Raw genomic sequence first — 13,696 nt, forward strand, 5'->3', positions numbered from 1 at the left:
CAAAATGGAAGAACCCGGTAGTTCGGACAATTCGGTGAGTGAAGCAGCTTATATAGAAAAAAAGAGAGAAGAGTTACGCATATTCTTTAAAAATGCCAACCTGCCCAAGGATGTCATTGAGAAAGCCATCGAAAACGAACTAACTACCTTGAAAGAATTTAAAGATAGGCCTTATATAGCGGCATCATACCCTGGTAGAATAAGGTCTGAATATGAAGTGATGACTGGGCAGCCTTTCACTAATGTCGAAGACCACACGAAGCCACTGACAAGTGAACAAGCTCGTATGATCATAAATGACAACCCGATCATTGCAGAAAAGGCGCGCCAAATTCAAATAGTGTCTAAAGCTGACAAAAATAAAGGTATGTCCATCCCTCTAGAAGACATACATATAGCGAGTTACACTGATATGACTACAGAATTAGAAGGAGCCAAAGGTGATAAAGAAAAACTAAATAAGATAAAATACCAAAACATGCAAGCTTTATGCCAGTCGGTAACAGACTATAAGATCAAACTCGACAAGAATAAAGAGGTGAAAGTGTCTACTAAAAATAAAAATGTAGATACTAACACAGAAGATAAAGAACTTGAAGCTATTGAGAATATGGTAAGTCAATTTACTGACAAGTCTTATGAAACAAGGTTCCAGGAAACTAAGGACATGCTTAGCAAAATGGCAGATTATTATGACGATCCTAATGTTAAACCAGAGGACAGAAAGACACTTGACTTATCAGACCCAATTTTGAAAGAATCGTCTAGTCTTGTTGTTAAAGGAGAATTTAAACGTACAACTATGCAAGAGGTTCAGGAAGATTTTGCCATTAATGAAGCATTGAATATTTCCAACCCAGTATCGCCCGATTTAGACGCTGTAGTTAAGAGAGCCACCATTAAAACCTCAACACGCATAAAAAGTGATCTAGAAATTATTTCTAATTTTACTGATGATGCAAAGGACACACCTAAAACGTTTGAAACACGACTAAAAGATACAGAAAATGCTTGCAAAAATATTAATACGCTGTTAGACAAAGGTTGTATGACGAAAGAATCTGATCAAGCAAAAGTTAAAAGTAACAACAAAATTGAAGCTGAAGTAATAACAAAAAATGATAATGATAAGAAGATTGCAGTTGCAGCAATAACAGAAAATGACGATAATGATCAGATTGCAGTTTCAGCACTAACAGAAAATGATAATAATGACCAGATTGCAGTTGTAGCAATAACAGAAAATGATAATAATGATCAGATTTCAGTTGCAGCAATAACAGAAAATGTAAACTGTGACGTGATTGCAGTTGAAGCAATAACAGAAAGTGATAATAATGATAAAAGTGAGGAAAATACGGTTTCCAATACACAGCGTTTTGATGAAAGAATGGAGCGAACTCTACAAAATGCTCTGGAAGGTATATTACAAATAAGTAACGATGAAAATATAGATAATAATGAAATGGAATACAACGAAATGAAGCATTTAGCTCGAAACATTGTTGAAGGTGCTGAAAATCTTAGTACTTTGATTCGTGAAGATATAACAAATAAACTCAATAGCATGAACGAATTGCTCAATGATGTGAATCAAGCACTAGAAAAATCTAGAAAATCAACAAAAGCATATCAGAAGCTAAAGGACGAAGGCGCTATAAAATCAAAACAGCTTCCAGAAACTACAAATGTTACTGAAATAATTGATTTAACTAATGATACAGATGAGGACGAAGGGGAGGCTAAGAATGAGGCAATAAGCTCTGTAACAGATGCTGATATCGGTTCAATATTTAGCGCCATAGGTAAATTGAACTCTGAAATACGAGGTCATGAAGATAGAATTAACAAAAGTAAGGAAAGATATGACATGCGAAGTAAAGAATGTAAAGATTTTATTAAAGAAGTTGACGAAGTGATGAAAAAATCAAATAGCATTCTACATCCCACGCAGTCGCTGCGCGACTTAAGCAAGGAACTTCAAGAATCTAAACAAAAGCAAGATGAGAAAAAGGTGAAAGATGATTGTCAAGATAAAGCAATCAGTGCTCCTATAAAAGAAGATAGCAAAGATGTAAAAGAAGAAACTGAAAAACGACGTAAAGAATTATGGGATACTGATCTTGAACCGAAAGGCGATTTAGCTAAAAAACTAGCTGATTTAAAAGTTAAAGATATCGAACGTAATAAGAGGATCGACAACCTTTTGTGTGACATCAAAAATAAAATGAAAGATAATAAAGAAGTTCTACGGTTGGCTAATAGTTTACTAAGAAGAGATGGAAGAAAAGGTCAAGATGATGCCAATGATGTCGATATGAAAGCACAAGGAGACTATGCTGGAAAACATGTAATAGAAGTTTTACCAGAAAAAGCTGACGAATCAAGCATCGGCGATGTTAAATGTAAGTATTTATGCTATAGCCATAAAAGTAATCAAACTACTTTAGATATTCGATGATTTCGATGGTATGTTCAGCTAGAAAATGTTGTACCTCCAGTTCCTTTAATATGAATATAAAGTGAAAAAAAATGGCTTAAGGGATCATTTATGGTTATCTAACTTGTTTTGGTTCAATTTTACAGCCGATGAAGACATTCAAGCAGAAAGGGCTAAGCTCGCAGCAGAGAAAAAGAAACAACAAGAAGAAGAAAAGGAGAAAGAAAGGAAAAGACTGATTAAGGAAAAGAGAGATAAGGAACTCGAAGAAATGAATAGAGGCCCACAGATGACGAAGGAATTTATCAAGAAGCATTGCAAGGAGCACAGATTGTATTCCACTCCGTACTTGAATGATATTTTGTACTTGCATTTCAAGGTAAGATTGTCATTGACATCATTAATAAAGTGGTAGGTGCTATGAGATAGTTTTGTCAAAACTACGGTATACAAAATCTAGACATAATATGAAATCCTGCAACAGACATTCTCGTTAACGAAAACGAGATTTTTAAAATAAACTACAAACGATACTACGAACTATAAACGATCTTGACAAAATATTTCATATTTTGCCTTTTCTTCAGGGTTTCTCCAGGATCGAAAACTTGGAAGAATATACTGGTCTAAAGTGCATTTTTCTGGAAAACAATGGGATCCAACGCATAGAAGGCCTTGATACACTTTCCGAATTAAAATGCTTGTATCTCCACTACAACATTATAAAGAAAATCGAAAATTTAACGGGATGCCCGAAGTTGGACACTTTGAATTTGGATCATAACTTTGTGCCCAAGATTGAGAATTTAGACGCGGTACCGGATCTGCATACTTTGAGTATTGCTCATAATATGCTTTCTTCTGTCAGTAAGTGTACTTTGTAACGCCAGTATTTCATAATATGTATCAGTTTTCCATGATACGAGTTTTGACTGTTTTCCTGTGCACTGATCTGATGTGATCATGATCAACTTACTGAAAGATCTATCTTTTTTGCAACATGCACTTGAGAAGCGAAAGATCCTAGGAGGTAAAATCTTTTGAGGTCGACATTTTCGCCTCCTCAGCTGATTTTACTTTCGCCTCATTTGTATTTTATGTAATGTTGGTTGTAACTAAATTTTTTTTATGTTCTAGGTGATTTGGAGCAGCTAAAGTCTTGCAACAATCTGTCAGTCTTGGACCTCTCTTACAATCGCATTGAGGATCCTCTTATCGTGGATGTTCTTGAGGCTATGAAAATACTAAAAGGTTTTTATGAAATTTAACATGTCCAATTTCTTTTGCTCTATAATCTACTGGCTGCGTGCTTGACAGAAAATACGAGTAACTTTGATTTATCCAGATAAGTAGTATATATCAAACACGTATTTTCATCCCGATCAGATCATCAACTCTTTTCAGTCGTTGATTCTTTCCTTTATGATTTCACAAAATCTTCACCTCCAACTAGTCCAACTTTAACTTTCATACTTACGTAATTTATTATGAACGATTAAAGTGTTTGCCTGTAATATTAAATACCTATCCTGCTGACTGCCGAGCACAACTAGTATGAAAGTTCTTGAACCATACAATGGAGCTAAGGATTCTTACTTCGCTCAGACCATCAAAATATTGTGCTGTTTCCAGTTTTGGTGTTAACCGGCAATCCAGTAATCCGCTCCATCCCTGCCTACCGGAAGACGTTAACCCTCCGCCTGAAGGAGCTGCTGAATCTTGACAACAGACCCGTGTTCCCTCGGGACCGCGCCTGTGCTGAGGCGTGGCAGCGTGGAGGGGTTGACGAGGAAATCGCGGAGAGGAAACGGTATGTAGGATTCGTATTCGTAAATTGGTATTCGGATGTAATTTTAGGACTTAACTGGTTTATGAGTTACTAGCTTTTGCACGCGGTTTCGCTCACGTTAGAAAGAGACAAAATCACGTCAATCCTCTTAAAAAATCACGTCAATTCGTCGCTCCGTTTTGCCGTGAAAGACGGACAAACAAACAGAGACACACTTCCCCAGCCTGTATGCAGCAGCCTTTATAATATTAGTTTGGATGACGCAAGGACGCTGATGTATGACTGATACAGAAGGCAGACTGGTTCCTGTATAGTTGATTTTTATATTATAAAGTATTCTGATCAATAACATATCAAATTATGAAATTAAGCAACAATCTTACCAACAATTTCTGTCACTGAAAAGCACCAAAATCAAAATATTTATGAACAGGTACAGTCGATCATGCTTTACGCCTACAAATCTTTCGTAATTTCTACCTGATCGACCAAAGAAGAAAGTTTTCAATTCTCAATGCAAGCTTTCTTTTAATAGACCATAGTTGACGTAAGGTACCTAACAGTCAAGGTCAAGAAATGAGTGGAGAGTTCTTAAACCATGACTGAAACTTGAAACGTTATGTTTTTGCAGCTGGATAGCAAAAGACCATGAGAAAACCATGCAGAGCGTGCGTTACCTGATACGCATGCGTGACGAGAAGAGAGCAGAGCGTGACAAGAAGGAGAGAGAAGAAAGGGAGAAGTTAGGATTACCTCCTAAAGTAAGAAGTTGTTTATAAGTAGTATTCTAAAATGGAGTACCAGTCATGGTCTGAAAGTGAACCCTGAGAAGACCCAAGTCATCATTGTTGGCAGTAGCAAACTCATTCCCAGAGTAGACTTTGCGAATCTTACTCCCATATACTTCGACGGTGTCCAGATTCCTTTATCACATCAAGTGAAAAATCTGGGTGTTGTTATGGACCGCTCCTTATCTTGGGCACCTCAAGTAGGCGAGGTTAGTAGGAAAATGTTTGCTGCTGTTGGCTCTCTTAGGCGATTACGTAACTTCTTGCCAATCGCCACCAGAGTTGCGCTTGCACAGTCTCTTCTTCTGCCGATACTGGATTATGCTGACATCTCCTATCTTGATCTCACAGAGGAGCAACTGAGCAAGCTAGAGCGAATACAAAATCTCTGCATCCGGTTTATATTTGGATTGCGTAAATTTGACCACGTCTCTCATTTCCGCGCGCAACTCAAGTGGCTCCCAATCCGCTTTCGACGAAATTTTCATATTCTTTGTCTCTTATATAATATACTTTTTAATCCCACCACACCTCGTTACCTAAAAGAACGTTTCAGTTATTTAAACTCCACTAGATCCTCACAAAACTTGCTTCTCTCTGTTCCTCCTTCCTCTTCCAAATTCTACAATTCTTCTTTCACTTTTCGGGCTGTTCGGCTCTGGAACTCTCTTCCTGTCGAATTGAGACGCGCTCAATCCCTTGCTACTTTTAAATCCCATCTGAAAGACTATTATTTGTCCCTTCATTAGTGTCTCTGTAAATTCTCCACTTACACGTTTGGCACGAAATATTGTATGTATTATAATATATGTATGTAGGTATATAATATGTAAGTAGTATGTATGTATATGTATGTGTAGGTATTATATGTATTATGTAGGTATATGCTTTTTAGCTACAATTAATTACTTTTAATTTAGTTTTTTTGCACCTCCTAATTAGTTAAAATTATGAATACCATTTTTCCACTACAAAGGTTGCCTGGAAGAGATCGCTCTTTAGCGATAAGGCCGCCTGTTGTTTACCTCTGTAATAAAATTTATTGTAATGTGTGTGTTCCTATGTACATTTCTGAGGTTGTGCAATAAAGTGGATTTGTTGTTGTTGTTGTTGTATGTTATAAGTTTTTAGTTTTTTGTCGAAAGTTTCTGAAATTACGAATTTTTCCAATGCATCGGAATGAGAATTTTGGGATTCCATCAGGAACAAACGGTTGTTTCTAATCTTGATATTTCCATTGTTACTTAGGAAATTTGCGACTATATTTTCAGGTCTTTCAACACAGTAGCAAATTTTTAGTAATAGCCTTTTGAAAAGAAAAAAACGATTCCCAGCTCGGCCACCAGTGGGCCTTGTCGTCGATATCTATTTCAGTTCATAAATAATATTTCAAATCTAACAACCAGGAAGAAGAATCCACTGATGAGATAAAACCGAAAGTGCAAGAACTGGAAGCTGCATCCAAATCAGAGAAATCTGATCCAATTGAAGTAAAAGCCAAAGGAGTAGTAGACGACATGCTTTCCGGCTCAGAAGCTGATGATTCTACCAGTGAAGATAGTGAGGATAGCGAGGATGAAGGCAAAAAGAATGAAAAGGATAATGGTAATCAATTACTTAATAGACAAGAGTACTTAAATGCTGAATAATAAAATCAAGAAGTATCGATTGCACCAACATACCCGTACCTACTTATTTAAGTTACTCGTGAAAAATATGAACAATGCACAAAACAATACGTGAGCAAATTAACTTAAAAATAGCAAATGTTTTTAGCCTTTCCAGAATACCGGCATTACGGAAACCTCAACATTAAATCGCTTTGACAAATTTATTTCAACTCTTCACCTACACTAACAATATACTATCTAACGTTAATTCCACTTCCACAAATAGGTGCAATGACCACTGACATCCAATGGTCTCCCTTCATGCGAGGCTCCCGTTACATCCAAGAGATCAAGGACGAACCACCGAAGCCTCCAGTGTCTGAACAGCATCTTGACGACTACTGGTATGGCTACAGGGGAGACTTGAAGGTACAGATGCAGAATCCAGAGGCAGGGTGAGTAGATGGTAAACAATTTCTAGTCAGAGAGATATTTTTTATAATCGGAATTATTAAACTTTTCTTGAAAATATTTCAATTCGGCTTTCATAAGTTATCCGCTGCTCAATATTAGATTAATTTCGTCCATGTTATACCTATCCATCGTTAGCTGCTTGGCATCTGATCGGGTAGTTAGTATACACTTGCACAGGCTTTAAATCAACATGTTTTGTTTATCCTCTTGCTTCTGAAAGTCCAAAATAAGAACGGGTTGATTTTTTTACAGGAGTTTTGTAAATGATTTCAAGAGTATTAACAACTTACTCTTCGGCAACCAGCCCAGAAAACCTCAAAAACCAGGTATAATTTGCATCATTCATTAATCTCAACTTGAATTAAGTAAAAGTAAGAATGAAAATATGTTTTAAAATAATATTATTTCAGCAAACAAAAATCAAGTTAAAATAGAAGAAGTTATGGAGGAAGATAAAGTAGAAGATATTAAGGCTGAGAAAAAACCGTTAATTGAAATGATTGAACCTAAAGAAGCTGTTGTTAAAGAAGAGACAGACAAATCTGGATTACATACTGCCAGATTATTTGGTATTGTAGAAGAAGATAATCTAGTGATAGATCATGATAAAAAAATTGCCAAAGAAAAGGTTCCCACTGAAGACGCTAAGGCAGAAACAACAGGTGATCAAATTGCTAAGAAACCATTCAAAAAGATATCGATAACAGAAATCAAGTCAGACGATAAATCTGAAATAAAACATGAAGTAACAGAAAGCGACAATGTTAAAAATGACAATGAAAATAAATCAGATGATAAAAAATCCGAAGCTGACACTGCTGGAAAGGGTGATCATAATGAAAAACAGGAAGATAGTAAGCCAGAAGAAACTGCGAAGGAAGCATCGAGTGGAAATCCAGGTCAAAGTATTGAGGACAGAAGACAAAGTGGTGAGTTATGTCTATGACCAAAATCTATTGACAATAAACAATGTTTGTAGTAGTACGTAGGTAGGTAGCAGGAACAGTCATCCTTTAACAATAGTTATTAGCCTGGTTTAAATTGTAGCTGCGGCAGGTGAAGGTGTCTCTCTCATGAACTACATGCAAAGTGTGAACTCCAATAACCCTGAAGACGATGATGAGGATTTGAAGCCAGGTGCTGAAGACCTGGAGATATTTGCTGAATTGGACCGAGATATGGCTGAACGAGAAGCGAGAATAGCGCGCGGAGAACCACCTGTAGATCCTATGGTAACACAGCATCATTATAGTTGACTAAAACCATATTGTTTAAGTATACCAGTGAACACATAAGTATCCATAAAAATATTATAAATGGGAAAGCGTGTGTGTCTGTTTGTTTGTCCGTCCTTCACGGTAACACGGAGCGACAAATTGTCGTGATTTTTTAAGTGGAGATAGTTGAAGGGATGGACAGTGACATAGGCTACGTTTTGTCTCTTTCTAACGCGAGCGAAGCCGCGGGCAAAAGCTAGTAAAGTATATAAATTGTTCACTAGGCCAAGAACTTGGGAGCATGTAAAGTAAGTAAGTAAGTAAATGTATTAATTAAAAACACAAAGTTTTACACACAGGCAATGTCCGGTGGACGCCAAACTAGGCTAGGCCTGTATCTTGCAGCCCACCATGTGATGGTTAGGGTCAAATTTCTATTAACTGATGACATAAATATTACAATTCATAGTGTAACTACCAGAGTAGGTCCTGTACTAGATTAACTAACAACATTGTGTATTTTACAAATCTGAAATTTCTTCTAATTTTGAAATTTGACAATTATTTGATTCATCGGCTTGATCTTCAATATATTTTTCGCTGTTCAGAAATTGTACCTCAAGAATCCCATGGATGACTTCTACAAAGAGCATGAGGATGTGGTCCCAGCTCACAAAATAACGAAGAAGGTCGAATACACGACGTACAGACACGACAACGCTTACGACAGAGTCGCTCTGAGCCAGCTTACTGGTGGAGAAAAACCTGGTAAGAATGAAAAGAATATTATAATATCACAGACAGATAATATTAAACATGTAAACCGGGTCACTGATACCATCGGCATCGCGCGAGCTCATTGAAAATGCTCCTCGTTACGAACCGAAACATGTCGAGCGTTTTTCGACTTCGTGCACGTGAGTCACCCGGTTTATATATTATGTTTAATATGTCAGTGTCTCACGGTAGTTTTGTTATTAAGAAAGATAGTACTTTATTTCACTTAATTTTTGTTTAAATATCTGGTTTGCAGATGAGTCGAAAATTAAACTCACTTATGTTCCTGGAGCCATTCAACTTCAGTATATTGATCATCGACCTTTAGAAGTCGAATGTGAGATTGGAGAAGAGAAGATCGATTCAGAACGTACGTATGGGTTATTTATATTTTTGTTTATTGTTTAAATAATTGGTGATATATCCAAAATTACAGCGTCATCATGTGATACTGATTCAATACATATTCCGAGTGACAAGGATAGCGGTACTACTGAAGACGAAGAGAAGCCGGAAATTACTAAACCTAAAGAAACTAAAACAGTTCGAGCCAAAACGGCAAATGCAACTGGGAAGAGTAACGTTGATCGACCGATTAGAGGAAGGATCAGTATTAGAGATGACAAGAGCAAAAAAGATGAGAAGATCAGTTCACGTAAATCTATTTGCGTTATCGAAAAAGACAAAACTACTAAAGCTAATGTCTCTAGACGGCAGTCTATTGCCGCTGTAAATGAAGGTAAACCCACAGATCCTAAGAAAGTAATTAAAAGAGAACCGCTGAAGAAAACTGAACCTCTTAAGAAGGCTCCCGAAAAAGCAAAAATAGCAAATGAGAAACCTACAAGAGTAAGACCAGAAAATATTGGTAAGAGCATTACTAAGCCCGTGAAAAAGTCAACATTGCCAGTGAAAGAGGGCATCTCCCTTCAAACACAGACACTGAAAACTATCAATGAAAACATTAAGAGCGTTGAAAAAGACAAGACAGATAAAGTCAGTACTTATGAAGTGGAAACAGCTGAAATTGAGACACGAGAAGAAGTAACTACAGTACATGAAGTTGTGACTGATTATGAGGATAAAAAGTTATTAGAAGCTGCAGTTGTGCGGATTGACCAAGAGCAGAAAAATATATTAAAATCACAAGGTAAGACAATAAAAATAAAAACAAGTACCTACTAAAGAGTATATGTAATGTAATGTATTATAAATAATTAAAAGTTTATAGTGTTATGTTAATTTTATGAAACAGCTATTCGTAGGTTAGGTCTTTAAGTTACTTTTAAGATCGCCGATTAGACGTCAAGCCATTAAATCTTATTTAATTCTGCAGGCGATACCACTGTCAGCGAAGATATCCATCATGTACATGACATCGACACATCTATTGATGAATCTAATGTAGATTTTCCTGTTGTTCACCGCGATAATGAAGAAACATCTGGAAGTCGTGTAATTGAGGACCATTCGATTAGAAATAATGATGAATCAGATGATACTCCAGCTCGAGAGCCTGTACCAACTGCTTCTACTTCGTATGACAACAACATGATGTTTGTAGATCGCGGCGAAGCTAAACAATCAATCATTGACGCTATTAACTCTTATGAAGATAATCGGTTTCCTTCTCAAGGTTAGAAATTTAAAATATTGTAGGTCGATAAACTGCTCGACTCTCTCTTTCCACGTGGACACAAAGTTTATCGGTTTCAACACATCAACTTTTAACAAGGGCCATGTATTAGAGGATGTTATGTTCAAATCTTAATCTTGCACTGCATTTTAATCTTGTTATTCCTCTAAGGGCCAATGAAATAAGTCGGCCATGTTTCCATTTGCTAGGATTCTTCCTAAGGCCACATGGGATGGGTCAGCTTTCCTGAAGATATATGCTGGTAATCCAAAGTTTAAGTAACTAATGCAAAGTTTCCAACTGAATCTTGTGATAAAGATTGTTGTTTTTTTACTAGGTAAAAACTCCGACGTATCCGAAAACGCTCGGATCGAGCAGTCAGTAGCAACCCAGATACTAGACAGAACTCTGCACTACGAAGAACGGGAGATGTACCGCCAATACGACGTGCTGACTTGCCACGCTGGCAAGATTGATAATCAGACCAATGTTCTGTTGGAACATATGACTGAAGAGATGCAGGATCATGCGGTGAGTTATTTTTCATATATTGATTTGTTTCACACATACACATACAACACATACAATCACGCCTGTATCCCATGAAGGGGTAGGCAGAGCACATGAAACTACTCAAGTTTCAGTGCCAATTCTGGCAAATAAGGGGTTGGCAGAAAACGAAACTGTGACTGTGTGATTGATTTGTTTCTTCTGTAAAAAATTACAGAAATTTTAGAGTTCACTCATCAGCTGAATTAAACGATGTTTAGAGCCCAGGGTCTATTTCCTATATTTAATTTCCCTCTTCTTTCGATTTTGGACACAGTCATATCTGTCAGTATGGGTTGTCATTTTATGTATTGCGTGTTTCTCCTTCTATCGGCTGCATGCTATTATACGTTTGCTATATTTAATTATTACGGAAATCGACTAAATGATATCGTTTTTGCTTAAAATAATATAGGCTATCATAAATTCGTGGGTGTACGATGTACGTTCAAAGATGTATTGCTCAGAATTTCATGTCTACAAAATGTATTTTAACGTATTCTGTATCTTCCAGCTCCCTGTAATATCCCATATCCTAACCGCCCATATGGACGTGGCTGAACAAGCCTGGCGAGCTGGCAACTTCGTCCCCTCATACATCCAAGCCACTCCCTCTGACGACGAAATCGACGATGATAATGACCACACTTTTCTACCTAGCGACACATCTCTAGACCTTGAAGAAACCATCACCGATGGCAATATTGCTATGAACGTGGCTCTAGATGCTATTAGAGAATGCGACGATTCTGGAATTGCTGATGATTCTAATCTTGAATATAAGTCTTTTCATGATGATGAACTTAATGCGAGCAACGTTGAAGTCAATAATGATGGTAAAGGTGATGCTGAAGCAGCAGGTACCAGTATTGAAGTAAGTAAGGTTATTGACGTTGATGTTGATAAAGATAAAGCAAGTGATGATTATCAAGCTAAAGGAGACTATCAAATAGAAAGCACTAGCAAAGGTGAAGATAATCCGGAAAACGAGGATGATACTAGTCAGGATGGCAGAGAAACTGATGTGACAAGTTATTTGTCGGGAGAAGATGAGCTGTTTGAAGACTGTATGGACCAAACTGTCATTGAGGACGATTTTGAAAGAGTCGACGAGACGATGACTTTAGAAATGAAGATAGCTTTAGGCATTGATAAGGCTTTGGAGAAATAGATTACCAAAAGTGAAATAAAACAAAACACGCTTATAATGAGGAGGCTGAAAGGATAGAATAGATGTCGCTACTGAAATCGTTGTAGATACCGAGTACCTACATGTGTAGAGTGAAAAGATTTTGCTTCGTATTTTTAGGGAAACGTACGAACGTGTCATGCCATTTCAGTCAGTCTCAGTACAAGATGTATTAACACTGTCTAAACTCGGATAACAAATACGAATGTTTCCGTAAAAACACGAACGAAAAGCTTTCTGCACTACATCTATACAATCAGTATTGCCATGAAAAAAAAATGACTGGCGGTGTATTTATTTTATACTCTGTCAGTAAATAAGAACAAAGAAAACTATATGCATCCTTTTCTTTAGGGTGCTAGAGAAAAGGTTACCTATAGTTTTCTTAGTTCTTATTTACTGACAAACTTGTTTGATAGAATATAGGTGTTTGTCTATCTTCAAAGTTATTTTATCTACTTCAAAAACTAAATGTGTGACACTGTGCTGTGTTGTACCTAATATTTTTACACACGCACTTATTCTCTAGTCATTTTAAACCTTTCACTGATATGTATAATTTCCAAAATATCATTAGTTACTCTGACAGTTGTTCAAAGGGTTGAGTTTCTCTGTTTTTTTTCTTTATTCTTTATTTTTACGTCAAAATGTAATTATGTTTACTTGCAGTTTTCTTTTTCTCAAATGTTTGTTGCTATTTTTAGTTAATGTTAAATAAATTATGTTTCGTTGTATTAAAGATTTTTAATTCAATCTAACTTTAGTATAACTACCTAAACAGTATGGGTACAATTTAAATTTCGTTATAGGTAATTCCAAATACACATTTTACACTAGTTTTTGGCCGCGGCTTCTCTCGCCTCGCGTTAAATTCGAAAATTGCGGAATGCTTCATACAAACGACCCCCCCCCCCATTTTAGGGAAGTGGGGGGTTAGAAAGAGACAAAAAGTAGCCTATGTCACTCTCCGTCTCTTCAACTATCTCCACAAAATCACGTCAATTCGTCGCTCCGTTTTGCCGTGAAAGGCGGACAAACAAACAGACACACACACTTTCCCATTTATAATATTAGTATGGATTTTACTAAATGGTACGTAATAAAAGCCAGTTTTATAAAACTACAATATATATATATATTTCGTTAATAGTTAAAATAATTATTGCACTATTTATAGTAATACCCAATACTTAACATATTTTATAAAAATAATTCTCAACAGTATTT

The 13,696-nt window shown here is 36.6% G+C and overlaps 1 protein-coding gene across 1 annotated transcript; it reads left to right on the plus strand.

Annotated features, from left to right (window-relative positions):
- The first annotated feature begins 4 nt into the window (after window positions 1–4).
- Window positions 5–13,097, plus strand: LOC125238174. Its single transcript, XM_048145449.1, has 17 exons — window positions 5–2,405; window positions 2,587–2,819; window positions 3,028–3,307; window positions 3,578–3,691; window positions 4,073–4,250; window positions 4,861–4,990; window positions 6,424–6,622; window positions 6,914–7,082; window positions 7,354–7,427; window positions 7,512–8,030; window positions 8,149–8,333; window positions 8,927–9,086; window positions 9,352–9,465; window positions 9,532–10,245; window positions 10,432–10,731; window positions 11,069–11,262; window positions 11,795–13,097. The coding sequence occupies exons 1-17, from the start codon at window positions 5–7 to the stop codon at window positions 12,449–12,451; spliced, it is 6,621 nt and encodes a 2,206-aa protein (XP_048001406.1). The 3' UTR covers window positions 12,452–13,097.
- Window positions 13,098–13,696: the final 599 nt, after the last annotated feature.

The sequence above is a fragment of the Leguminivora glycinivorella genome, chromosome 23, assembly GCF_023078275.1.
Source record: "Leguminivora glycinivorella isolate SPB_JAAS2020 chromosome 23, LegGlyc_1.1, whole genome shotgun sequence".
Classification (NCBI taxonomy): Eukaryota; Metazoa; Arthropoda; class Insecta; order Lepidoptera; family Tortricidae; genus Leguminivora; species Leguminivora glycinivorella.